Genomic DNA, 26,063 nt, shown 5'->3' with positions numbered 1-26,063 from the left:
ACAAGCTTCAGCAGATTTCGTCTCATGCGTAATCAAACATATCATAATTATATACGCTATGATTGAATTTGAGCTCATACGTGGCCGAGATCCAGCTGGAGGCATTGAAAAGTAATCCAAAAAAAACAAGAATTGAAGAAATGAACATAATGGTCAGTGAACTTCCATTTGTGAAAAAGAGATGTGCTTCATTTTACTGAATGCACTAAAAGTAAAAAAAAAAAAACTGTGTAGTACTAAATTTACTAATTTGCAATGTCATCATTACAAATGAGTAATTAGCCTACAAATATATTTAAATATACGACAAGTTTCAACAGAAATGACATTAAAGTATATTTTAGTTACCATAAATGCTTGCCAGTACATTCAGCAGTGCACTTTAACCATATTTGTAGGTATGTATATTAATAGTGTACTTAAGTCCTACTTGTGTCAAACAGCACTCCAAAATTCAGTTAATTGCATATCATATTATTTCAAACTAAAATGCATTGTCATTTAATAGCAATTAATATACAATTAAAGGAATAGTTCACCAAAAAATAAGAATTCTGTCATTATTTGCTCACCCTCAAGATGTTCCAAAACTATATTCATTTCTTTCTTCTGCTGAACACAAAAGAAGATTTTTTGAAGAATGTCGGTAACCAAACAGTTGATGGACCCCATTAACTTCCATAGTATTTTTTTCCCCATACTTGGAAGTCAATGGGGTCCGTCAACTGTCTGGTTACCGACATTCTTCAAAATATCTTTTTGAATATCTATTTTGTGTTCAGCAGAAATTCATACAGTTTTGGAACAACTTGAGGGCGAGTAAATTTTCATTTTTGGGTGAACCATCCCCATTACATTCAGTTTGCACTCATTGGAAGGATATTCTTTTAAAGTCTATTATTTCCATAATAAGTACTCTTTTAAAACTATGCTAAAGTGTACTTCTTTTTCACAAAGGATATCGCATGACATCTTGTCAGATTTTTGTAACGTGGTGATTAAGAAATTGAGAAATGGATCTCCACTGAACGAGTGTCAGAGTGCGAACAGACAGGGAGGAGAACATTTTAATTTAGCCAAGACATGAAAAGAACTTTCAAACAGTTTAGATTGATTCTTGAAGCATTTGCAATTAGTGTCTGTGTCCTTACATGATGAATAATTATTAACTCTACTAATCATTGGAAAAACTTCATTAAGTATGAATGAAATGTATTGTGAGCTTCGTTTGAATGCTTTGATTTTGATTAAAAGTCAGCATGACGCAGCATGCTTTGGTTCATTTGTTCGTTTGAGTGAATGATTGTGATTAAAGGAGGGAAGAACACACTGACCTTCACCACGTCTTCATCAGTGGACTGGCAGAGCACAGCGTCTGACACGTCTGTAACCGTCCCGTCTGTGCCCACCGTCACCACCTTCACTGGCACTGCCACCGTCTTCCCGGTCAGCACTGCGGTGTTCAGGATCTCCGTTTCCTGCCAGCACAGACACAGCAAACAGCCTTCCATCACTCATTCTTGCCTTCCTTCATTTATGCCTCTATAAAATGATAGCATTTTTACAGTGCAGGTAATAAATAATTGCCTTGCATTGTTCTAGTCAGGCCACATATAGGAGATACTGCAGTAAGTCATTTCTTTACCCTAAGCGTCACTAAATAATTACCGGTTCAGTCCTTAATTTATTTGTCTTTTTTCTTTCTTTTCTTCCTTCATTCTTTCCATACTTCAGTCATTAACATGTTTGTTCACTTGTTTGTTAATTCCTTTATATTTATCCTCCTTTCAGAATTCATTTAGGTCATTCTTTCCCTTCTTTCCATCATTTATTCCTCCTTCCATTCATTCGTTCTTTCACTCACTTTTAATCACTTATTCATTCATTGATTCAATCCTTCATTTGTTTCTATTCCCTTCTTCTTCCTTGATTTCCATCCATTCACCCTCCTTCTATAACTAATTCATTATCTTATCTGTTCCTTTCTTCCATCGTTTATTCCTCCTCCTTCCTCATTTCTTTTTTCATTATTCATTAATTCTCTGGTTCTTTCATTCACTCGTTCCTTCTTTTCATCATCAAACCACCTGTCCTTCATTCCTTAATTTCTATTCATCCATCATTCATTAATTAATTCCTTCATTATTTCCATTCTACTGTACATTTATTCATTCATTCATTCAGTTGTCATTCCTTGCTTCTTTTCATCCTCCCCTTTTCCATTTTTAAACTTATCTGATCTTTCCTTCCTTCTATTCCTTATTTATTATTCCTTCATTCTTTCCTTTTTCCTATTTATTGATCCATGCTTTCACTCACTCCTCTTCCCCATCCACCCACCCATCATTCATTCATTTCTATTTTCTTATTTTTCCATATCTCTTCTGTAGTTAATTATTGTATCTGTCCATCATTCATTCCTTTATTCTTTCTTTCATTCATTCTTTTCTTCTTTCCATCCATCCACCATTCATTATTTCAGACTTTACTACGTTCATTCACTCCTTCTTACCATTCAACTTTCATTCATTGGTTTAATTCTTATCTACATCCATCCTTCACAGTTATTCATTATTTATTTCTATATAAAGATTTCTGTATATCTCTCTCTTTCTTTCTTTCATACATTCACTCAACCCATTCATTGGTCCAGTCATTCCATCCTTCATTTTTTATCCTTCATTTATTTCATTTAAATCGTTCATCTGTTCTTTCCTTCTTTCTTGCCATTTATTTATTTATTTATTTATTCATTCATTCATTCTCTGTGTCACTCCCTTTTCATTTCATCTATCCTTTCCATTAATCATTTCAGTCTTTCCTAGATTAGTTTGTTCATTCAATTATTCCTTTATATCAAATCCTTCATTTATTGTTTTAATCCTTCCCCACATCGTATCCTTCATTCTTAAGCCGTCCTTTCTTTCCGTCTTTCGTTATTTGCTTCCTCCATCCTACTTAACCTCATTTTATTTTCATTCACTTTTCTATCTTTCCCCATCCCTCCCTCCCTCCCTACGTCCTTCTCTCATTCAATTGTTATTTCATTCACTCCTTTCTATCCATCCACCCTTCACTCAATCAGTGACTCCTCCATCCATTCTCTCATTTGTTCTTTCATTCACTCTTTTCCATTCTCCCATCCATCCATCATCTCCATCCATCCATCCCTCACTACTTCCTTCTCTCATTCATTTGTTCTTTCATTCCATCCATCATTCACTCACTCAATCAGTGACTCCTCCATCCATCCTTCTCTATTTTGTTCTTTCATTCACTGCTTTCCATTCTCCTTCCCACCCACTCACTCACTGAAACACTCACTCACTCACTGAAACATACACTCACTGAAACATACACTCACTGAAACATACACTCACTGAAACATACACTCACTCACACTCACTGACTGACTGAAACATACACTCACTCACACTCACTGACTGACTGACTGAAACACTCACTGAAACATACACTCACTCACACTCACTGACTGACTGAAACATACACTGACTGACTGAAACACTCACTCACTCACTCACTCACTCACTCACTCACTCACTCACTCACTCACTCACTCACTCACTCACTCACTCACTCACTCACTCACTCACTCACTCACTCACTCACTCACTCACTCAAACCTACACTCACTAGCCCCTTTCACACAGAGATTCTGGAAAATACACGGATAAAGTGACCCGGGATTTGACCCGGGTTCGTTTGATTTTGGTTCATTCACACTGCCAGTGATTTTCCGGAATCAGAGAGTGCGTTCACACACAACCCGTAAAAATGCCGTAAAGACACGTGACATCGATGTGACTTGTAATCTCAGCAGCGTCTTAAGTTTGCTTATGAGCTGCGATCTCTCTCTCGAGAAACCACGCTTGTGCATTTTTTTCTCTAATTCGATCATAAAATTGCGCTTTACGTACCGTTTCACAGCTGGAGAACGATCCCGCGCTTCAGCGTCATCACTACGACACGGCATTATTACGGCTTTTGTTCACACAGCGCGCGTTCCGGGACTGAACACGGCAATGTTACTAGGTCCCGACCCGGCATCGATCCCGGCATAAATCCCGGGTCGAGTTTGCGTTCACACAGAAGGCGCTCTGGCAATTTGCCGGCAATTTGCCGGGTTCAAAGCGCTGTGTGAAAGGGGCTACTCACTGTTTCAATCTTTCTACACATTCAATCCATTATCCATAATTCATTCAACCCTCCTTATTTTTTCTTCATTCTTTATATCCTGCCTCCATTCTTCATTCCCACATTCATTTCTTCTTTCATATTCCTTCCTTTCTACATTTAACCATATACCCCCCTGAATGTATGATAGAAAGAATGTGACAAAGTAAAAGAGGTAAAAAAAAAAAAAAAAGCTTAAAAGGAGCAGAAGAGGAGTCAAAGAACTGAGGAAGGAGGCAGCGGGGCAATGGGTTTGACAGTTCAGGGAGGGGGTTCATTAGAAGAGAAACAGACCGAGTCCTTAACCTTTCAGCCACAGAGTCACACTGTTTCAGACAACCACATAATTGAGACCATTACAGTCAGCGTGAGAAACTCAGCCCCCATTGTGCCATCCCTGAGAGACAGGCAGACATTAGCAACATAGTCAATTTACCTCATTAGCAGATCACTTTCAATTAACCAATCTGCTTGCCCTCAATGTCCAACAGCGGCAGCACGATTACTGCAATCAGACGGTATTCATTCACTGTAAGCACCATCTTTCCATCCTCATTTCTTTCTCTTTATTTCGCTCTTTTATAAGAGAGCAAGAGATGACATAACCTAATCTCAATGAATGCATAATGACATGCTCAGCTTACCGCTATCTCACCAACTCTCTGCCTTATTATTCCCATTACCACAAGCACCACTTTCTGTATCTCTATCTTGCCTTCAGTAGTTCTTCCTTTTCATATTTTAGAAACGAATGAGAAAAAAAAACTAAAAAACATATATTTTGTCCTGACAGCTTTGGTTTTCCCCCCTCCATATTATATATATTTTTAAGCCGATCTGATCTTTACAGGCTTGATTCCATGTCATTTCTGTAATGCTATTACTGGAAGACTGTCTTTTTCGGTTTAATTCCTGGATCATGTTAGTGTGTATCCCGGTTAAAGAGACTGTGGAGTCTTCATGCTTCATTGCATCTTGACTAAGTCCTTTATGCCAAACAGGGAGGTGCCACTTCTCACGCATCCCTCTAAGAATGGACTTATAAATGTTTGAGATGTTTTTGTGTGCTGAATAATTTAAAGACAGTGAAAGAGAGCATTGAAATCTGTGAAGGCATTTTATACTTGGGACAGAATTTGTCTCAGAGTAAATAAATGCTTTAATGTGGACGGCCGCAAATGGAAAATGCTTGCAACATCTCTTTTGCTAAAAGAAAACTAAATGTAAAAATTGTATTAGTTTATTTATGAGCCACTTTTATCTTTGAGGCCAGCCCAAAAGGAGGTTGTGTCATATTTAGCTAACTTTTGGTGACATTGTTTCAGCAAATCTGTCCTCAGGGTATGGCTAAGTAAGTTCAGATACACACACACAGACCTTTCAAATTATATCAATGAGAACCTCTCTTAAATGCAATGGTGTTCATGCTAAAATAACATCATAACCTACTCTCAAACATAACCCTCAAACAAACCTTGTGACATTATTGGATTTAAAGCAAAACAAGATTTGGCTGATTTATGTGCATTTCAAATAGGGGGGACAACTTCAAATGTCCTGCTTTTATTTGTTTTACTGTATCTTTGAGAATAATTTTAAATTTGGCTCTCATAAGACTAGCTAAACATGTACACACAAAAAATGGCTCTCCAGAACACTTGACTCTGATCAGATCAGTTTCATGTCTTGTATTACTCCATAGTCTCTTTCTTCGTGGATAATAAAACTGAAAAATAAAGTTACAAATATTTCATTTTCAAACATGGCCATTATTGGGATCATTATTGCAAAAGTTTAATGTGAAAAAAGCATGTCAAGTTCTTAAAAATGCATTCATGTTCATTTTGTTTTCGAATTTTCTTTATTCTATTTTGATCAAAAGTTTCAATTTAATGAAAAATATTGTGATGTATTAATCAAGTAAAACCTATTATTACAATAAAAATGATCACGGCTTCCACAAAAAAAATATTAAGCGGCACTAATGTTTTCAACATTGATAATAACAAGAAACCTGGTTTCTCCAAAAACACTACTTTTCAGGAAAAGGGGGGAAAAAACATTGCAAGTTTTAAATACTGTAGTTAAACACTGTATTGTCAAAGTTAATATTGTGGCTTTATATATGGTCAGATACTTGCATGTGTTGTAGTGACCATCTTTCTGTCGAGGAAATACAGACGCAAAGTTCCATAAACTTTGTTTATTTATTTTGAAAACAATCGTAAATTTGGAAAACAAATAAAAGGAAATCGGAGACGATCAAATATCTCGCAGTCTCAAAACTGTGTCCCTTTCCCCAATTGGCCACACCCTCACTTGACTACCGTAGGAGTTATTGATGGCTTGAAAAAGCCAACTTACTGATCTACTATATAAAACGTATTATTATTATGACCGCCGCTAGCGTAGCTAGCGAAAGCGGTCATATAGGGATTGTCAAAGTTTTTTTTTTTTTTTTTTTGTCATCTACTGAATTTTTCGTCAACGATACCAGGGACACCGAAACACCGGGGAACATGAAATTTGGTGGGCATGTAGCCCCACTAGACTTTTACGGAAAAATTTCGTTTGGTCCCCGGGGGCCACTCCCCCCCCGCGCTGGGCCCCCCCAAACCCAAAAAATGCAGTTTTTCCTAAATAACTACCTGAACCGTGGCACCGAGGATGAAGACATTTTTATGGTATGTTGGTCTTAAGGGCCCACATCAACCTAGCCCATAATCACTCATTTGTGATTTGCGCCCCTCCCATAAAAAATGAAAATGCAATATTATTCTGCTTTAATCGCCCCTATCTTCAGTTGAGATGTTCAGAACTGCACCATATTTCATGTGTATGATTAACTTGACATCCTCTGGGGGTATGCTAAATTTCGTAGAATTTCATCCATGGGGGGGTATAAAATAAATTAATTTATGTGCACATTTAGTTATTATTCTGAACCAAATTTTAGACTGTATCTCCTTCTAGACCGTTAAAGCTATACGACCACCAAACTCCGGTCAGACCTTCAGACTGTTCTGACTAAAGCCCTATTCGGACGGGACTAGTTTAACATGGAGAGATGGGGTAATGTAATTTTACCACAGGGCGTCTGTAATAATAATGGCCAATTCGCACGGGATAAGATATCTCAGTAAAACTTGCAGAAGTGGGAGGAGTAACTTGAATGACGCACCGCCGTTACCTCCCTGCGTATTACGCTGCTTCTACCTCACCTCTCAATGTTAAACTAGTCCCGTCCGAATAGGGCTTTTGTGTGCTATATATTTTTAGACTGATTTGACTTTGTTTTCTTAAAAATGTATATTAAAAATCATAAAAATCCCATAGACTTTAATTGAGAAAATGTCCAAGACTGTTTGAACTCTGTTTAACTGCCAGAAGCCCTTGATACTCATTGAAGCTTTAAGCTATCTATCTTCTTTCTAATAACTAATATTTCTTTCTTTCTAACTTTTCTTTCTTTCTTTCTAACTTTTCTTTCTTTCTTTCTAACTTTTCTTTCTTTCTTTCTAACTTTTCTTTCTTTCTTTCTTTCTTTCTTTCTTTCTTTCTTTCTTTCTTTCTTTCTTTCTTTCTTTCTTTCTTTCTTTCTTTCTTTCTTTCTTTCTTTCTAATATTTCTTTCTTTCTAACAAATTTTTCTCTTTCTTTCTTTCTTTCTTTCTACTAATCTTGATGATCTATCCATCCATCCATCCATCCATCCATGGTCATGTTAAAACATGCTAAATCATGCTAGCAATGTGGTAAACCATACTAGAAACATGGTAAATCATGTTAAACCATGCTAGAACATTTTACAACTTTTTCAAATTTTCTGTCAACTTAAAGTTTGTCTACGAACTTTACTATCTAGTTATATTATTAACATTTTAGCAAAATCAAACTGAAATGGTACTAGGTTTTTGACCAGCAAATGTCAGACATAAATGTTTTGTCAGTCATTAGAATGGCCACATCTGAGGCAGTAAGTGCATCAGGTTATGTTTTCATCAACTTACAGGTTATAAAGTTTAATGTAGCTCTGTGGGCTCACACATTTTTTCGGTCATTTGGCCAAAATCTCATGTTATAAAAGATGAAGTGCTTCGCACAGGCTATTCAAGACAGTATTGGTTATGACTCAGCGACAAATGCTAGACTAAGACAGTCCGCTCAGCTTCTCAAATACATAAAACATATGCATGTTAATAAAACATTTATATATCTCATAAAAATAAATGTACAGTAAATACTGTATACTGTTCCCACACACCAACACACACACTTGTATGGAGGTTAAACCCTTTAGAACTCTGGTGTGTTCCTTTCACTTTAGCCCACAATAAGAACACTTTAAGGGAAATCCCTGACTCATCCATCACTAAACGCTTCATCCGCAGCCTCTCTCTCTCTTTATGCTCTCTGCCCTGAATGCCCCCAAGCCTCCCTCTGCCCTCCTGCTAAAATCATTGCCATCGACGGGCTAAATAGCTCTGGAACTTGGGAGAAAGCCAGAACATGTGGACATGTCTATGTGTGCGTGGATCGCTCGTCTACTTGTTTGGGGTTAGGAGCCTCACAGCAGGATAAATGTGAGCAGCAGGGCATTAGCTGCTAGCAAGAAGGAGATCACTGCATGCTGGTAATAAGCCGCAGTGGGACGTCAGTAGAGAGGGAAGAGGGCTGAGACGGCCACTGCAATTGGACACAGACACGGCCATTATCAAAGTTGTGGGGCTGGACTGTTTACAGGCTTGTCCCCCGATGGGCTTTAATGGGCTAGATAGAAAGCATGCTGCAGGGCAAGCCCAGGAGCTAATGGAGGAATTTATGAAACAAGCTCATTCTCAAGGACATCGCAGTCAGATGCTGAGTTCTGCCTCTTATGGCTGCTTTTGGCCATTTTAGGGACCTTGACAAAGAGGCTTTTCTGGCCTGCTGCCTGAAAGGTTAATGTCAATGACCTGAGATACACGAAAGGAATTGCATGCAATCTAAATAGGGCTGAGCATTACACATTCCACTATTCAAAGTGTTTTGATCATTGTGTTGGAAATGTACAATTAAAGGGGTGCTTCACCGCTAGCAAAAATGGGCTTTCAATAAAACATGGCCACTTGTACAGTAGAAAAGGCGAAATCATTTTTGAAATCAGTGCTACCTGACTAGAGAAAACAGAAAGAAGGCTGTTGTCTTCCATTTAGCCAAATAGGTAGGAAAACTTAAACAGCCATAAAGCACTGGGCATGTTGCCGTCCAAGGCCAAAATAAGTTAAATATTATTAATTTACCTATACTACCGACATTGTAACAAACAGTGGGTTGAAATTCAGAGAAATTACAATTTAAGCAACACTTTAAACGTTGCGACTTTGTACTTTTGTACTTCTTATTTGGCAATCTAGTTTCCTAAAAAAACTAAAACAAAAAAAACAGCATAACTTGGTAATAAGTTCATTCATTTACACAAAATCAGCTCAAACTATTTATTTCAATAATTTGATTCAAACTCATTGAGTTGATTGCATCATCGCTCTAAAATATTTATGGACATCTGTCTCTACTGCATTAAAATGTTTCAATGTTCAAATTTGTGTAGTTAAATATTGCTTATTGCTTATAAATGCAGCTGAATGTTTCTAAGTTTAGGTAATTTTTACACATTTGAAAAATACACTCAATTGTTTAAATGTGTCACGTGTGGTGATGCATTCCAAAAAGAGAACACAGGAATTCAGTCTAAATCCAACAACAGAAACACGTAGGAGAATCATAGGAGAAACAAACTCTTTCCACACACAATACTTATGATTACAAAACAAGAACTGAACAAAACGGAGTTCTTATACACAGAGATAACAAGGGAACTAATTAGATGACAGGTAAATGTAATCATTAACTAACAAGGGTGAGGAGAACGCTAAACTGAAAGGATATAGCAAACAGGAAACCAAAACACTAAACTAAACAGCACTTTCTTTTCTTTTTTTAACACTTATAAGGACATATTAAATTGATCAAAAGTGATCAATTGTATTTATTTCAAGTAAATAGATAAAAGTAGTGTATATGTTGGTAAATATGACTTATTTATATTAAATAATTAATTTGAGTAATTTTACGTTACATATTTACTTATTTTACATAAAATATATGTTCATAAACGTGAATGAAAACATTGTTTGTTGCTTATAAATGACAAAATAAAATAAAATAAATGCAGGTAAAGTTCATAAATGTGTGTTAAATAATGCATATTATTTATTATGATGATGTGTACTGTACTTTTATAATATACTATATTGTTATATTGATGGATATAAATTAATATGAATAAATAATGTTGTGATCATGCCTTGATTATTTTAAACTAGACTTTAATCTTGAAGGGGTGGTTGATTATGATTGAACTTTTTTAACTTTAGTTAAAGGGATACTCCACTTTAAAATGAAAATTCTGTCATCATACACTCACCCTCATGTTGTTTCAAACCTGTATGAATTTCTTTCTTCTGCTGAACAGAAAGGAAGATATTTAGAAGAATGTCAGTAACCAGACAGTTTCTGGTCCCATTGACTTCCATAGTACAGTATATATTTTTTCCTACTATGGAAGTAGGGTTATAACAGGGTTATAACAGGGCTATGACATACCAGGATAGGGTTACACACCTTTCAGAATTCATTTGAAAGAGCCTTTTACATTAATTAATTTGGATTGAATTTGAATGTACCAAAACAGAATGCTAAATTGTAATTTGATAGTATCACACACATTATTTGGGACTATCTATCCATCCATCCATCCATCCATCCATCCATCTACATCTGTTCAAATCATGTGGTTTTTGGCCAATTCAAATTCACAATCATAAATAATAATAATAATAACTAAACATTTAGAAATTTAGAATTCTGAACTCTGATATACTGCATGGGTTACTTAATAAATGTAGCCTAAAGTATATGATTATGATGATGATGATGACGTGACCAAAATATGTATTAAAAGACATCATCATAACTCCTAATTAGAATTTCACTCACTACGGTTTTAATGCATGGGCATTTCTAATATTTGAATACATAAATATAGAATTCTCCTTAAAATGGAAGTATGTTTTTGAAACTGAACTAAACTAGTAGTTCTGAGGTCTGTGATGTCCAGGAAATAACTTGCAAACACAGAGATTTGAGTCAGAACTGAATTTCTCAAATTGACCCACAGCCTGAATGTCACCGTGTTCACTTCCTCTGAGCAGTGACTGAGTCTGCTAGACTGGTTTCCCTGCCAACTGAACATTTTGGAATTCAGGAGAGCATCGTCAGTGTCTCCCTGTCCACTTCCTTTCTCCATCAGAGAATAAGTAAGATTTATGGTGTCAGCCCCTGTAATCTGACCGGCATGAAAAACAGATGCTCCATCTTCCTTCATCTCTCTTTGCTACCCTCCATTTGTCCATCCTTCCTTCATCCCGGCCACTTCATGGCTATCTTTGCTCCGTTAACATATAAATCCTGCTATAATGAAATACGAGGGCATGAAATATAACATAATTACAGAAATGTGGTGTATTAAAAAGCGATCCAACGTGACGATCTTAATTTACCACAAAGCAGAGGGATTTTCTCGTACTGCAGCACCGTACTGCTCTGTCTCACTCCCCTGTTTCTTTGTTCGAAGGAATAATTGAATTATTGGGGCCAATTTTTGTGGCATGCTCCTTTCAAGCTGTGCCGTGTTCTCTGAGCATTGTTGCATGCAATTCTTTTTATAGATACCCACTTCACTTAATTCTAAAAAAACTGAGTTTCTAAAAAACCACAGCATGTACTAACCTAGAATACTGTCTAACAATTGATGGCAGCTCTGTAAAGTCTTCGTTGTCGGTTGGGAACCTGGGTGTGCTCTTAGATACCAATCTTTCATTTGAAAGCCACGTTTCTAGCATCTGTAAAACCGCATTCTTCCATCTTAAAAATATATCTAAATTACGATATTTGCTTTCAATGAAAAATGCGGAACAGTTAGTTCATGCGTTCATGACCTCAAGGCTAGATTATTGTAAAGCTCTTATGGGTGGTTGGCCTGCACGCATAATAAACAAACTACAACTGGTCCGAAACGCAGCAGCTCGAGTTCTTACCAGACCAGGAAGTATGACCATATTAGCCCGGTTCTGTCAACACTGCATTGGCTCCCTATTAATCATTGTGTACATTTTAAAAAATTGCTGATTACTCACAAAGTACTTAATGGTTTAGCTCTGCAGTACTTGAGCGAGCTCTTAAAGCATTATAGTCCTTCATCATGTCTATTGCGATCTCAAAACTCTGGCCAGTTGATAATACCTAGAATATTAAAATCGACTGCTGGCGGTAGATCCTAGGGGTGTAACGATACGGGTATTCGTATCGAACCGTTCGGTACGAGGCTTTCGGTTCGGTTTTCGGTACGCATTACGTACCGAACGGTTCGTTGGACCATTTTTTCTGCCGACCAAAATTTCGTTATTTCAAATGAAGGCGCGTCGCGGGTGGCAAGCGCGCTCATAGAGGCTGGCGCGACCACAACATCAACTGGCAAATGCAATGTAAGGAACGAAACTGAGCTACTCTTATTGTGTTTGTGTGGACCGTTTATCAGTTTTGACCTGTGAAGCGGGACTCGCGAGCCCTATGCGCGAGCCTGATCAAGCAACACCACACAGCGCTAAGAGATCCAGACCAGTAAAGAAAGCATTTGAATTTCAAATGCTTTTTGAATTTGCCACTGAAGTAATAACATCGCTGCGAGATCTAGTGAGAAACATGCACATTTCTCTGTTATTAACGGATCAAACAGCGCTGACGTGGAAACCAGGAAGAAACATCGTGCCATGAATGAACTCGCCGGTGTCCACAGATCAGCAACATTCACTGTGGAATGGATTTGCTGTAGTAACACTAACTGCAAGGTATGGAAGTGTGTCAGGAATAGTGGGCTATAATGCTTTCAAGTAACATTACGTCTGTTTTATTTTGACATTATGAATACAATTGCTGCCCTCAAATGTTAATCTGAACTAAAATAAACCTTTGTTTAAAGCTAGCCTACTACTACAATATTACGTTTCATTTTGTCCAAGGAGCTGTTTTGTTTTATATGCTCATAAGAAGAGTCAAGTATAGCTCCATTATTGCTCAGTAAAAAAAGCAACAAAAATAAATAAATAAAAGAATCATACTTTATGATGTTAGTTTCATTAAATAAAATAATAATAAAAAAAAATTAATTCAAGGAAATTTCTCTGGCATTTATTTATTTTTGCGGTAGCCTATGGAAAACGTACCGAACCGAACCGTACCGAACCGTGACACAAGTGTATCGTATCGAACCGAACCGTGAATTTTGTGAACCGTTACTATTTAGCACCAAAACTCTGGAACAGTCTTCCTAAAATTGTCCAGGAACCAGACACACTCTGTCAGTTTAAATCAAGACTAAAACGCACATCTCTTTAACCTGGCATACACATAGAAAATTATACATTCCTATTATTCAAATCAGTTAATTTATTATTAGGCTGCATAAATTAGGTCAGCCAGAACCAGGAACACTTCCTATAACACCCAATGTACTCATTACATCATAAGAAGAATGGCATCTATGCTAATGTTAGTCTTTCTGTTTATTCCGAGGTTTACTGTAGCCTAATCAGCCGGATCCGGGACGTATCCAGATCAAATGGTGGACCTGCGCCTAGACATGACCACAAGGCATCCCTGAAGTGTCAGCATAGATTGTGTCAACTAGACTCTCCCCTGTGAAGGTCTCATCGACACAACGGCCATCGGCACTGATCCTCAACAAACTCGTCTCCATAACGGCGTGACTCTGATCTTCAACCAGATGGAACTGGATAATATTCTGATTGTTCCAAACCAGTCTGACCGATAATGCTGCCTGAATCATAATCATACACTGTTCGTTCATTGGCCAGAGGAGAACTGGCCCCCGACTGAGCCTGGTTTCTCCCAAGGTTTTTTTCTCCGTTCTGCCACCTGATGGAGTTTTGGTTCCTTGCCACTGTCGCCTTTTTCCACCTTTGTTTCCATTGGCTTGGTTTGCTTATCTGCCTGCATTGACACTATTATACAAGAAATGTATAATATATATATATATATTATATATATATATATATATATAAATAATGAACTAAATTAATAACTTTTTTTTAAACAAAAATGAAACAACAAACTTACTTAATGAGGACATTAACTGGTGAAAACTGTGACACTATTTTATTCTGGAAACAAACATTTTTTCATTATTTTCCTGTAATCTCTGTAAAGCTGCTTTGAAACAATCTGTATTGTAAAAAGCACTTTATAAATAAATGTGACTTGACTTCACAACCGGCTTCTATTCACAGTCAGTGTTGTATGTACTGAAACATGGAATGAAAAACATCCCTTGATGGAATGAAAAACATCCCTCCAATGATAGCCTGGAGGTAGACATAAACATTTCTATATAATTCACTCATCCAAGCCCTTCAGTTTATTCATTTTAGATGAATGCTGCAGAGTTTGAAATCAGGGAGAGCGGGGCACAACCTAACCCTTTTTGACTTTCTCAGTTTGTGTAAATTCACTTGGGGTTCAGAGTATTTATTTGTTCACACATTAATTTCACACGTCTAGTATAATTATGTGGTTTTGTTTCATTAATACAGTGCATACTGTACAGTGTATATATAAGTGAAATGTGACAACATGCCCCATAGGTCGGGTACATTGTAACATGTAAGGGGCACATTGTCACATGACAGCTAAAAATGCTATCTGATCTAATAAAATATATGAAGAGTTCAGATGCAAAAGCCTCTAAGTGCCATCTGAAATTTTCTTCTAGAATGATCATTTTTATCAAGCAGTTTATTTAAGGTCAGTAATTTCACTTAAATGGCAATGGATATATATAAAAGACAACCTAAAATATTTTGTCAATAAAATACAATTATTAACTTTTTCATATAAAATGATGGCATTTTTTAATAATGTAAAAATTTGTGACAACAAACACACCACAAAATGGTTAAATAAATGTTCAGAGATATCTGTAAAAAAAAAAAAATTCTCTAATAGTGTTGATATGGCAACCAGTAAGTGATGAGAACAAGGAAGTCCACACCACAACTATAACGAAAAAGAGGAACGAAATCGTTGGAATCACTCCCAGAATTTTTTCAGCAGATGAATGATAAAAACACTGACACGCAATCAGAATCCACTGGATTTAACAAGCTTGAATATTTAAAACGGCAGACAATATAACTGCAACTCACGTGTATAATAAAAGGAAAAGTGTCATTCATTGGTTTAGACACAAATTATAGTTATCATTCTTGGTATAAATGGGCCTTAAAGCTGCAGTAGGGAGTTTTTAGAAAACGTTGACTTAGCCTGAAAATTTGAACAAGCACAACTTACAGGTCACTCCCCCTCGCTCTCTGCTGCGCTACAGCCCTCCCTCCACAGCTCCTCCCCCACCACAACGGAGCCTGCCGTGAACGCGCAGGCTAGTAAACAGGACCACCGATGACGGCGGATAAACACATTCACTGGTAGGGATGAAACATCAACAATATGCTTTACATTGACTATGGCCTGCCCATACTTTGACTACAAACTTGGTCCTCAAATCATTACGTATTTGGCAATGCATGTAATGCAACTTTATAACGTTGCACTCTTTCTATAAGTTATAAATAGCTAGTAAGATAATATAACGGTAACTAACGTTACAGTATGTAAGTATTCTAGCGATATATAATGCTAAATAAGGTTTGCTAGTACATTATTTCAGCAACATGACAAGCCAGTGAATTAGCAGGTTTCAATTGTTGCTTTGTACAGTGCATGACATTTTATCTGTATGCTATGCGGCTAGAGTTTTGACACTGCGTAAATGGGCTTCGACGGGCTTGTTTATCGTCATCGGTCTTTTATGGTTTACCTGTCTTTGTTGTATGAGCTGGTGCCACTCGAGAAATTGGCAGTTTTGGTTGTTTGTCCGCCATTAGCACAGCTACGGCACATCGGCAATCTTGATTTTGAACGACTGTACGCGCTGTGCAAGAGAGGGGGGTGATCAGCACGTACACGCTTGATTGACACTGCTAAGACACTCCTCCTGGCTCTGATTGGTTGTTTCTGACCGGGAGCGGTGTATTTCTGCAAATGGCAATAGGACCACTGGGGACCAGCAATAGGCAATAGGACCAGCCAGAAGAGCTTGATTTTATTCACAGATTATCTGTCTCATATTCTACTGTCAGGACATAATGATAGTTTTAACAAATATGTAAAAAATAAATTTTTACAAAAGTTACCTACTGCAGCTTTAAGCCTTCAATCCAATCGAGATGCACCATCATTGGATTTAAACTGAAGATCAACTCCAACTTCTCTTCTTTAAACCTCTTTTTTTATTATTAACCAAGCAATAAATTAATAGCAAAAAGTAACACATTCCCTTTTAGTCTGAACTGACAGAAGAGCAGGTGGAAGTGACCTGCTGAGAACCTCTATGTTAACTGCCTTATTCATTTGAAAGCACAAAAAAAAGAGGCCTGAGAGTCATTAAGTGCACCCAAAAAGGAAAGGGAAAAAAAGACCCCTGTAAATGCCCTTCAAGCTGAGATACTGTGCTAACAAGCAGGTTGAGAGAGCCAGTGACATGTGCCCTCATCTGGTCCGCTTTACTCTCAGCAGGAGGGAGATCTGGAGAACCAGTGAACAAGCCCAGTGACATTCTCCTCTCGCTGACTGGATCTGTCTTTAATTGGGTCTTGCTGGTTTATTGAATAAGAAGGGAAAATAATTCTGATATCACAATGTGATATAGAACTAAAGAGGTGAAGCTGACAAATGAACTGATTCATGAGCCATAATGAAGTTGTTTCTCACAATTAATCCGATCTTATTCCTTTTTTCATTAATTCCCTGCACCTCATGCTTTAGCAATGAAATGTAATCCCGATGATGCTATTGTAACATTTCACCCCAAAACAAGAAAAAAGAAAAATGTACTTTTACAGAAAGCCTAATTAAGTCCAATTAAGCCTAATTTTAGGACCAATTACTGTTATTATTATTATTATTAAGCACATTTACTTTAATGATACTTATTACCATTCAGCCATTTTATTAACGTTTTTTGTGAAATTCCAATTATCTCAATTGTGCTGTACATAAGATTCTTATTACTCTAATTATAAATAACAGTCAAAAAAGAAACATTTTGTTTTAAAATTATTTAAGTCAAGGTCCTATCGTGAATATGATATATATATATATATATATATATATATATATATATATATATATATATATATATATATATATATATATATATACCTATATATCTGGGTTTTTTTTTCCCACATAACAGTACTGTAAATTTTGCTTAATTGCCATGAAAAGTCACAATTAAAAATAATAATAATAATATGATGGTCCTAAAAATATGCTCGTCTTTAAGCAAAATGTATTTTTTTCTTTATAGATTTTAATTTTAAGACGTCATATGACATGACACACGACATTTAAGATGACATACGACATGCGTATGGCATCATTATTTACAGTATAATATACTATATATTAAAGTAGAATATATGGCATGAAATTTATATTATTATAGATTTGAATGCATTGTAGATCATAGCAATCATTATGAGTATAACCTTGCAAGGCATTAATATTTCCAAAAAATCAAGAAACAATCTCATTTCTTCCACAATGTAACTACAAAAATAACTTCACTTTCACTATCTTTCTGATCCAACTCAAACTTTTTTTGAAGTAAAGCAAAATAAAGTTAGCAAAAATGAAGTAAAGCAAAATGAAGTGAAGTTTTGAAGCATAAAAATAAACACAAAAAGTCTTCTGATAATCCCTTCCTGACACACATGAACACGCGCACAAAGAGATGCAAGAACTACCGCACGATCTTATTAAAGGGGTTCAGAGGTGCGCTGTGGTCTCAGAGGCCTATCTCTACTACAGCAGTGTGTGTGTGTGTGTGTGTGTGTGTGTGAAAGAACTACTGAATGCGTGTGTACACGCACATGTGCTAGTGTAACTGTGTGCAAGTATTACGACATGAAGTCGCACTGTCAGCCAGAGTTTGTTCTTTGATGAAGAAATCTCTCACACCGGATATCAATATCACGTCCTCTTCCTCTCAGTGTATTGCAGCTCACTCTATATACAGTGTCAATGTTGTCCTCAGATGAGCAAGGCCACCCAATCTGAGTGACTTAATTGGTGAAATATCAACAGTGCATTTTATCTTCAGTCCTGCGCACCAAACTGGGCAGAAGCCATTTAAAAAACTTAATTTACAGCCAGAGTTTGTTCTTTAATGAAGGCATCTCTCACACTGGACTTCAGTTTCACGTCCTCTTCATCTCAGGAATGAAATACACAAATGAGCTTCCAACATGTCTTCCCAGTTACACAGATTTCTGTACAAGCAATTACTCTCTAAGCAATTTGATTTACACGGCTTTGTCGGGTATCTAATGAACGAAGAATGAAATTATCTGCCTATTTGTTTAGGGTTTTTTTCTTATGAGTTTGCATATTAAGCTTAATTAGATCTTGCATGTACTGTAATCTTGGGGGAAAAAGCAACTTTAAAATCATTGACATCATGATCACGCCAGAAGTCAGATTTATTCCAATTGCTAAAGGCTGCAAAGAATCCTAAATCAAAGAATCTGAAAAACCTCAGTGTTTGTACTTTGTAGTTAAAGGGAAACTCCACCTCTGGAAAGATGAATGTGTATTTAAATTGGGTCATTTATGTAGAAGAAATGTGAAATTATTTTTGATTTTGTTTGCTTTCTAGACTGAGAAAAGCCAGAAAATGTATTTTTGGCTCATGTGGATGAAAGACAACAACTCCCAGAATGCACTTGCTTCGCTGCTTTACGAGGCCACTCCCAAGCCACGCCTACCGGTTAGAGAGCAGTTGTAAACAATAAAGCTAAGCTAAGTTACTAGTCTTGAGTCTGCCCGGGTTTTTGAGATCGCATCGCACAAAATGTCCGGGATTCGGCTTTTGCGTTCTACAGTCGCCATTCATCATGTTTACTGTGGGGAGCAGGACGAGACTAGGGCCGCGGGAGAACGACGCGAGCCCGGTGGCGTGATTACTGATGACCGACACCTGTGAGGCACTGGTCTCGTATCTCTCACGGAGGAGCGGGTATTTTCTTAGCAATGGTAAAACGCACATCAACTGATCACGCCACTGGCCTCGCGTCTTTCTCCCGCGGCCCTAGCCTCGTCCTGCTCGCCACAGTAAACATGATGAATGGCGACTGTAGAACACAAAAGCCGTTGGCGTGATTACTGCGCCTGTGAGACGTACCGGTCTCTGGGCTATCTCTCATTGAGGAGCGGGTATTTTCTTAGCAATGGTAAAACGCACATCAACCGATCACTTGTTTAGCGTTCATGTAAACACTACATTCAGATTCACCAATCGGAATGAATTCAGTTAGATTGAAACAAAAGGTGTGCATGTAAACAATGAATGGCGACCGTAGAAAGCAAAGCCGAATCCCGGACATTTTGGACGATCTCGACGGCCTGACATGCAGGTTTCTGCCGGTGAAATCAAACGCACTGGCACTGATCTGTGATAGGTCTGTTAGCGCATTAGGTCCAACCCCCTATGGGCGGGTTTGAAAGGGTGGGAACTAGTGCTTGTAGTCTCAACAGAAACCCCCCCCCTCTTACACTTCCTCCGACAATGACGCAAAATTATGATTTTTGCGTCATTGTGGGAGGAAGTGTTCACAGGTAAATACAGATTTCTCCCGTCTCAGGGGAAAATGAGAGGGTGTTGCACGACCATTCAATAGTATGACTGGGTTTCTAACAATGCAAAGCTTAATGCAAATGGGTGGAGTGTTCCTTTAACATTTCAAACTGGATGACCACGAACACAGAGTTTTAGTCCGAAGAAATTCGGAAAACTGAAAGAAACCGTCGAGTACAGATGAGAGAGCTGTTGCCAAAGTGTGCCGTTTTTACCAAAATGCTGTTTAAAGAGTAGACAAAGTATTATACAATTTTCAGTGATAAACAAGTAAACATTGTTAATTTACATATATTATACACACTGTAACAATACAAAGCAAGTTGAAAATCTGTGAAGTTACACTTTAAGTTAAGGGAATGGTGCTAATATAGCGTAGACAAATGCGGAAAGGAAAGAAATGTGCATGTGACTAATAAAAGAGGTGTCTTTACACAGCTGTGTTATGGATGTTGTGTGCCCCCTCAAAATTCATTGAAAAGACGCAATGCAGCATAAAAGCCAGACTAAATTATGCCAGCTCTGACCCACCTCAGATTCTAGCATCAAAGTTTTCAGTTACAATAGCTGTGTAAATGCATTTATGCCACCAATAGTCAATAGTCTGTGTAAAGACAACCAAATTCCATTTCAGTAATGCTTATGTTCCACATCTGAGGTGTAAATTTGGCAATAGACATATTTAAAGTCCCCCTGTGGTGAAAATCAAGCTTTAATGTTGTTTATATGTCTATGTGGTGTTTTGCTTTAAGACAAACCATGTGTAAATTCATAAGTCAACACCCTTGCTGAGTATTTTCTCCTTAAAACTGCAGTGAACCAAAGAAAGTCTCAAAAACGCTGTTTGAAATCGATGGCGTTTCTGACATCACAAACTACCTTTTAACCAATCACGTCAGCGTGTGATCGTCAACGAGTGGATCTCAGAGACGGGACTAATTTGCATATTCATAGAACCACGCATACTAAATGAGCCAAGGGTGTAGTTATATTCAAGCTATTTTCAAGGAAAAAAAGTTTACATATGTTTTTTTTTTTTTTTTTTATGATCAAAGATGAGTTTTAAGGGATAAAATTAATGACTGTGGGAGACTTTAAGATAATTTCTGAAATATCATGTGACACTGAAGACTGAAGTAATGGCAGCTGAAAATTCAGCTTTGCCATCACAGGAATAAATTACATTTTAAAATATATAACAACAGAAACCAGTTAATTTAAATGGTAATAATATTTCGCAGCCTTAGTGAGTTTAAGAGACTACTTTCAAAAACAACACCACATTTCCAAACTTTTGACCGGTGCTGTATGTACAGTATGTTAAACCTTTATCAAAAACACGCATGCATGTGCATATAGTTTTAGACAAGCTTGTAATGACCAGCATTTTGTGTGAGAATACTTAAGCTTAATGTTTGTCAAGGGAATGGGGACAGTCATCAGAGGTGTTTATTTGACAGCTTATGTGGCGTGTCCATGTTGCACCCTACAAGCACAGCATCAGCTTATTGCCTATATAAAAGCATTTGACAATCCTAACTGCCAACATTAACTAAGCAAAGCACACGTTAATTGGATTTGACTGCATTGAGACAACCAAAGCTATTGCGTTACATAAGAAAATTTGCACAATTCATATGGACTGATTTAATGATATTTTTTATGGTGCTTTGTTCACTCACTTTAATTTTATAGATAATATTGCAGAGGATATACCTTCAGCTATAAATTCAGCATTTGTGTTCCACAGAAGACTAAGTCAAACAGGTTTGAAACAACATGAGGGGTGAGTAAATAATGACAGAATTACATTTTCGGGTGAACTATCCCTTTAAAATGTGGTACGTTTTGTGCCTTTCTGCTTTGTGTAAAAAGGGAGAAAGTGAGAGACTGAAATAGAGACAATAAGAAGGAAATAAGACTTTGAATAGTTTTGGTACCCGATCGGTGGAGTTGAGGGAGACGAGCTTTTGAATAAAACATGGCAGTCGTAGCAGGACTATATTTTAACTTTATAGGACAAATCCCCAGCCGCTCTCATGAATACCACACCTGCAATCCACCTAGATCAATGGGTCAGGTGGGAGGGCCTGGCAACCCTGGTGAATTTAAACGAGACGACTTTTTGCAGTTACCAAGAGCCAAGCAGTCAAGGTCAGACTCAGGGAGCTAACGGGGCAGACAGGGAATGTGTGTGTGTGTGTGTGTGTGTGTGAGTGAGAGAGAGAGAGAGAGAGAGAGAGAGAGAGAGAGAGAGAGAGAGAGAGAGAGAGAGAGAGAGAGAGAGAGAGAGAGAGAGAGAGACCTCTGTTTTCTCTGTGGGATGGATGGGGGTGTTTCAATAGTTATTAATGATTAGAAATCTCAGGTAGTGCTAATACATCATTTCCAACTGCTCTAGTGTTTGATAAGCGTGTAACATGAATAGGATTGTTTAAATAAATCACATTTAAGGGCATTGTTTTCATGTAATGCAACATCAACAATTAGGTTAATGGAATATTTCATAGATATCAAGGTTATACGGAGACACATATATCACTTATTCCTGTAGTTATAACCAATAAAAGCCACTTTCCGCCTCGGAGTAAACAATAAAATAAAACAGTAAAAACCATAAATTAAGTCACACTGTGAGATAAAAAGTTATAATTAAAAAATGTTTTTATGAAGTTACAAAGATATATGAAGTTGCAATTATGGGAAACAAAGATGTAATCGTGATATATAAAGTCACACTGTGAGATATATAGTCACAATTACCTTTTTTAAAATATTGAAGAGGAAAAAAGCTTGCATAAAAAGCATTATTTGATTTTACTTGGTTTCTAGCTGCACCTAGTCGTGTGTGAAATTAATTCACATTGTGAGATATGAAATTGCAATTTTGAGATATAAAGTTGCACTGTTTAATATAATATAAACTTGCAATTGTGAGATATAAAGTCACATGGTCAGATATAAAGTTGCAATTATGAGAAACAAAGATGCAATCAACATGATATATAATAGGGGTCACTTTTTTCTTTCTTTCTTTTTTTTTTTTTTTACTCTGAGGTGGAAAAAGACTTTCTTTTCATCAGCATGCCACTTAGGTAAAGATGGCTGGGACCTGGTTGAGTTAATTAACTATGCTCCAAATCACATCATAAAAGGAATAGTTTGACCAAAAATGCTAATTTGTCAAAAAGGACTTAAAACCACCATTATAGTAACTCTTACATCTTACTCATAAACAAATGCCAAGACGTCAACAACACACTTAACAATTTTTTGAGGATTATCAGTGATTAGCATCTTATTTCAGTCTGTTCTTCACACAAAGCACACTGTGGGGATATTTTAAAGACCATTTTACTATGCTTCTTTGGATTTTGAAATAAAAAGACCAGTGCGAAGATTCAAAAATTCTCATTTTGTGCTTAACTTGGACATCTTGACCACTTTAGGCTGATATGCCATGTTTTTTTTTTTAGTATTCATTTATACTTTGCAAAAGGTTTTGGGTTAATACACTGAGCTGAGAAGACCATATTGAATATAGCTAACTTTAGGGGAAATATCCACAAAGTCATGTGTAAGAAACAGCCAGAGGTGAGATCAAGAACAGCTCTCCTCTCTTGTATCTTGACCATCTCCACAGGATCAATCTCAGGTCATGATCTCAGCATTGACTTGTGCATTCAGGCCATGGCCTTTTCAAACATCTCAGCATCACTTTCCTGCCTGGTCCTGGTTTGTTTTCCCTGTGTTATTTTATATTGAATGCAACAAAGACAAATCTTTTTACTTTCCTCTTCAAACCCTCTCCTTTTCCATTTTCTCCATTCCGCTCTTCATCCCACCACACAAAAGATTCAATTTTCTTCCTTTCAAGCTTTTTGGATACAAATGACCCATTGAGTAGTTTAGAACCAACTATCTGTGCTTCACATTAAATAAGCAGTGATCTCATCCTTTGCTCAATGCATTATGGATTAACTGATTAAATTATGGATTAAATGGATGGATAACAAGGTGTGGGAAGAGATGGTTGAAACCGATCCCTTTCACAAGTTAACACACTGTTGAAAAAGTAAGTGCCAGGAGGAAGACAGGTTCTGAGTGGGATCTGTGAGTTTAAACAGACAGATCGAAGCCAGGCCTGTCACCTACGGCATGGCTGCCTCCGATGGGACCTAACCTCTCTGCTTCTGCCCTCTGATCCATGCCACTGCTTCTCTTTCCTTTCAGCTCTCTGCTCAGTTTAAATCTATACAGTTGCAGCTCAACCAAGCTCATCCAGCAAGAACCTGAACCACACACACTCAGACACTAGTGATAACACTCTAACCAGAGTCAATACCAGAGGGCACAGTGGGCACCAACAAAAATCATATATTCTATTAGATGATGGGCTATTCTACAAACAGGATATTTTTTAATTTTTTAAAGTGGTATTCAAACTGCAAATGAACCATTGCTTTGAACTGATTCATTTTCAAGTATAGCTCCAAGCAGCAATTAAGGGGCCAAGCACAAAAAAAAGATTATGCAAGCATGGTTGAGAGCATCAGACCAACTGCAACAATGAATAAATAAAGATATTGTTATATTCGCAAGTGGAAGCTGCACACTGGTGGTGGTTGAGAAAAAAAAACACTGATATGATTGCAAAGCACTTTGGATGTACAGTAGTACATGGTAAATTATGGTAGTATATGAAGAGTTCAGATGCAAAAGCCTCTAAGTGTCATCTGAAATTTTCTTTTAGAATGATCATTTTTATCAAGCTTGTATATTTAAGTGCAGTATGTCATTGCCATTTAAGTGAAGTTACTGAACTTAAATATACGTGCTTGATAAAAATGATCATTCTATAGAAGAAAATTTCAGATGGCACTTAGAGGCTTTTGCGTCTGAACTCTTCATACATCTCATTCATTGAATATTATTTTATGGAAAATGGAGGAAAAATCATAAATACAATTACTAGTAATACGACTTTATATTGCTTATCACTTTTGACCAATGTGTTGTGGTCAGCGTGAGGTGTCAATGCCAAAGCACTGCAGAGTTACAGCCTTAGAATCTGCTTGGCATCATGCCAACAATGAGAATGGTTTAGTCAATTAAAAAGCTTTTAATACGTTTTTTTTGCCGGCATGGTCAGAAGATGAGATGTGGCCCTCGATTTGAATCGTGTTCCAGGGGTGGGGGTGGAGGGGTTCAGATCATCACAGAGAGGGCTTGAGATCATCATAGTGTTGAAATCAACATTTTACCAAAATCAAATAAATGGATTTACAAAGTTTTCTCAACCAGCGAATGTCGAAGATTTGTATTTTGTCAGTCATTAGAACAGCCGCATCTAAGGCCTTTTTACACCTGGTCACTTCATTTGTTTTTACTGACTGCTATCGGATTTGTTAAAACGGTACCATTTACACTTGGCCACATAAATGTGTCTCTGCAAAACAAATGTAAATGCGATCTTCAATTCCCATGCTATATGCAAATTTAACGGAGTTCACGTCAACGAAAGCAACAGATATGTGCTGCATATACTAATCATCAGCTAATTTCAAGATCAAAGACCGCAATAAAAGAGAGAGCGGCATCAGCACTGGTGAAGTAATTTAGTTTCTACTTTAATGAAGATGATTGTGCGTTGAGCATCTGCGACTGACTTATTTCCAAATTTAATTTGCGGCAGTTTGCAAGTCGGCTCGCTGAAGAGATAGTCAGCTACTCATCTGTGGCGATGCATGTTGCAGTAGCGCGGTCATATCTGGCTATAAACATGTCATATATCCTATAACACGCTCTTACACGTTTATTTTTTTAACATTTTGGGAGGAGTAAAATGTACATATGTGGCAACAACCAGACGCATTTACATTTACACATGGTCTTACATCTCAGACCACCTGGTCTTTTCACGATTGGATAGCTATCGGATCAGAGAAAATGCATGACGTGACCAGGTGTAAACAGGCCCTGAGGCAGTTCGCACTACC

The 26,063-nt window shown here is 37.2% G+C and overlaps 1 protein-coding gene across 2 annotated transcripts in view; it reads right to left on the bottom strand.

Annotated features, from left to right (window-relative positions):
* LOC309512702 (transmembrane protein 132C) overlaps window positions 1-26,063 on the bottom strand; it is a 328,786-nt gene that overhangs the window by 31,249 nt on the left and 271,474 nt on the right. For both annotated transcript variants that reach the window (XM_082188408.1, XM_082188409.1), the window contains exon 5: window positions 1,335-1,478. In XM_082188408.1, the coding sequence (XP_082044534.1) occupies window positions 1,335-1,478 (144 nt within the window). The remainder of the gene's footprint in view (window positions 1-1,334; window positions 1,479-26,063) is intronic.

The sequence above is a fragment of the Leuciscus leuciscus genome, assembly GCF_965113295.1.
Source record: "Leuciscus leuciscus genome assembly, chromosome: 13".
NCBI classification, from domain to species: Eukaryota; Metazoa; Chordata; class Actinopteri; order Cypriniformes; family Leuciscidae; genus Leuciscus; species Leuciscus leuciscus.
This window is presented reverse-complemented; position numbering and strand designations above follow the sequence as displayed.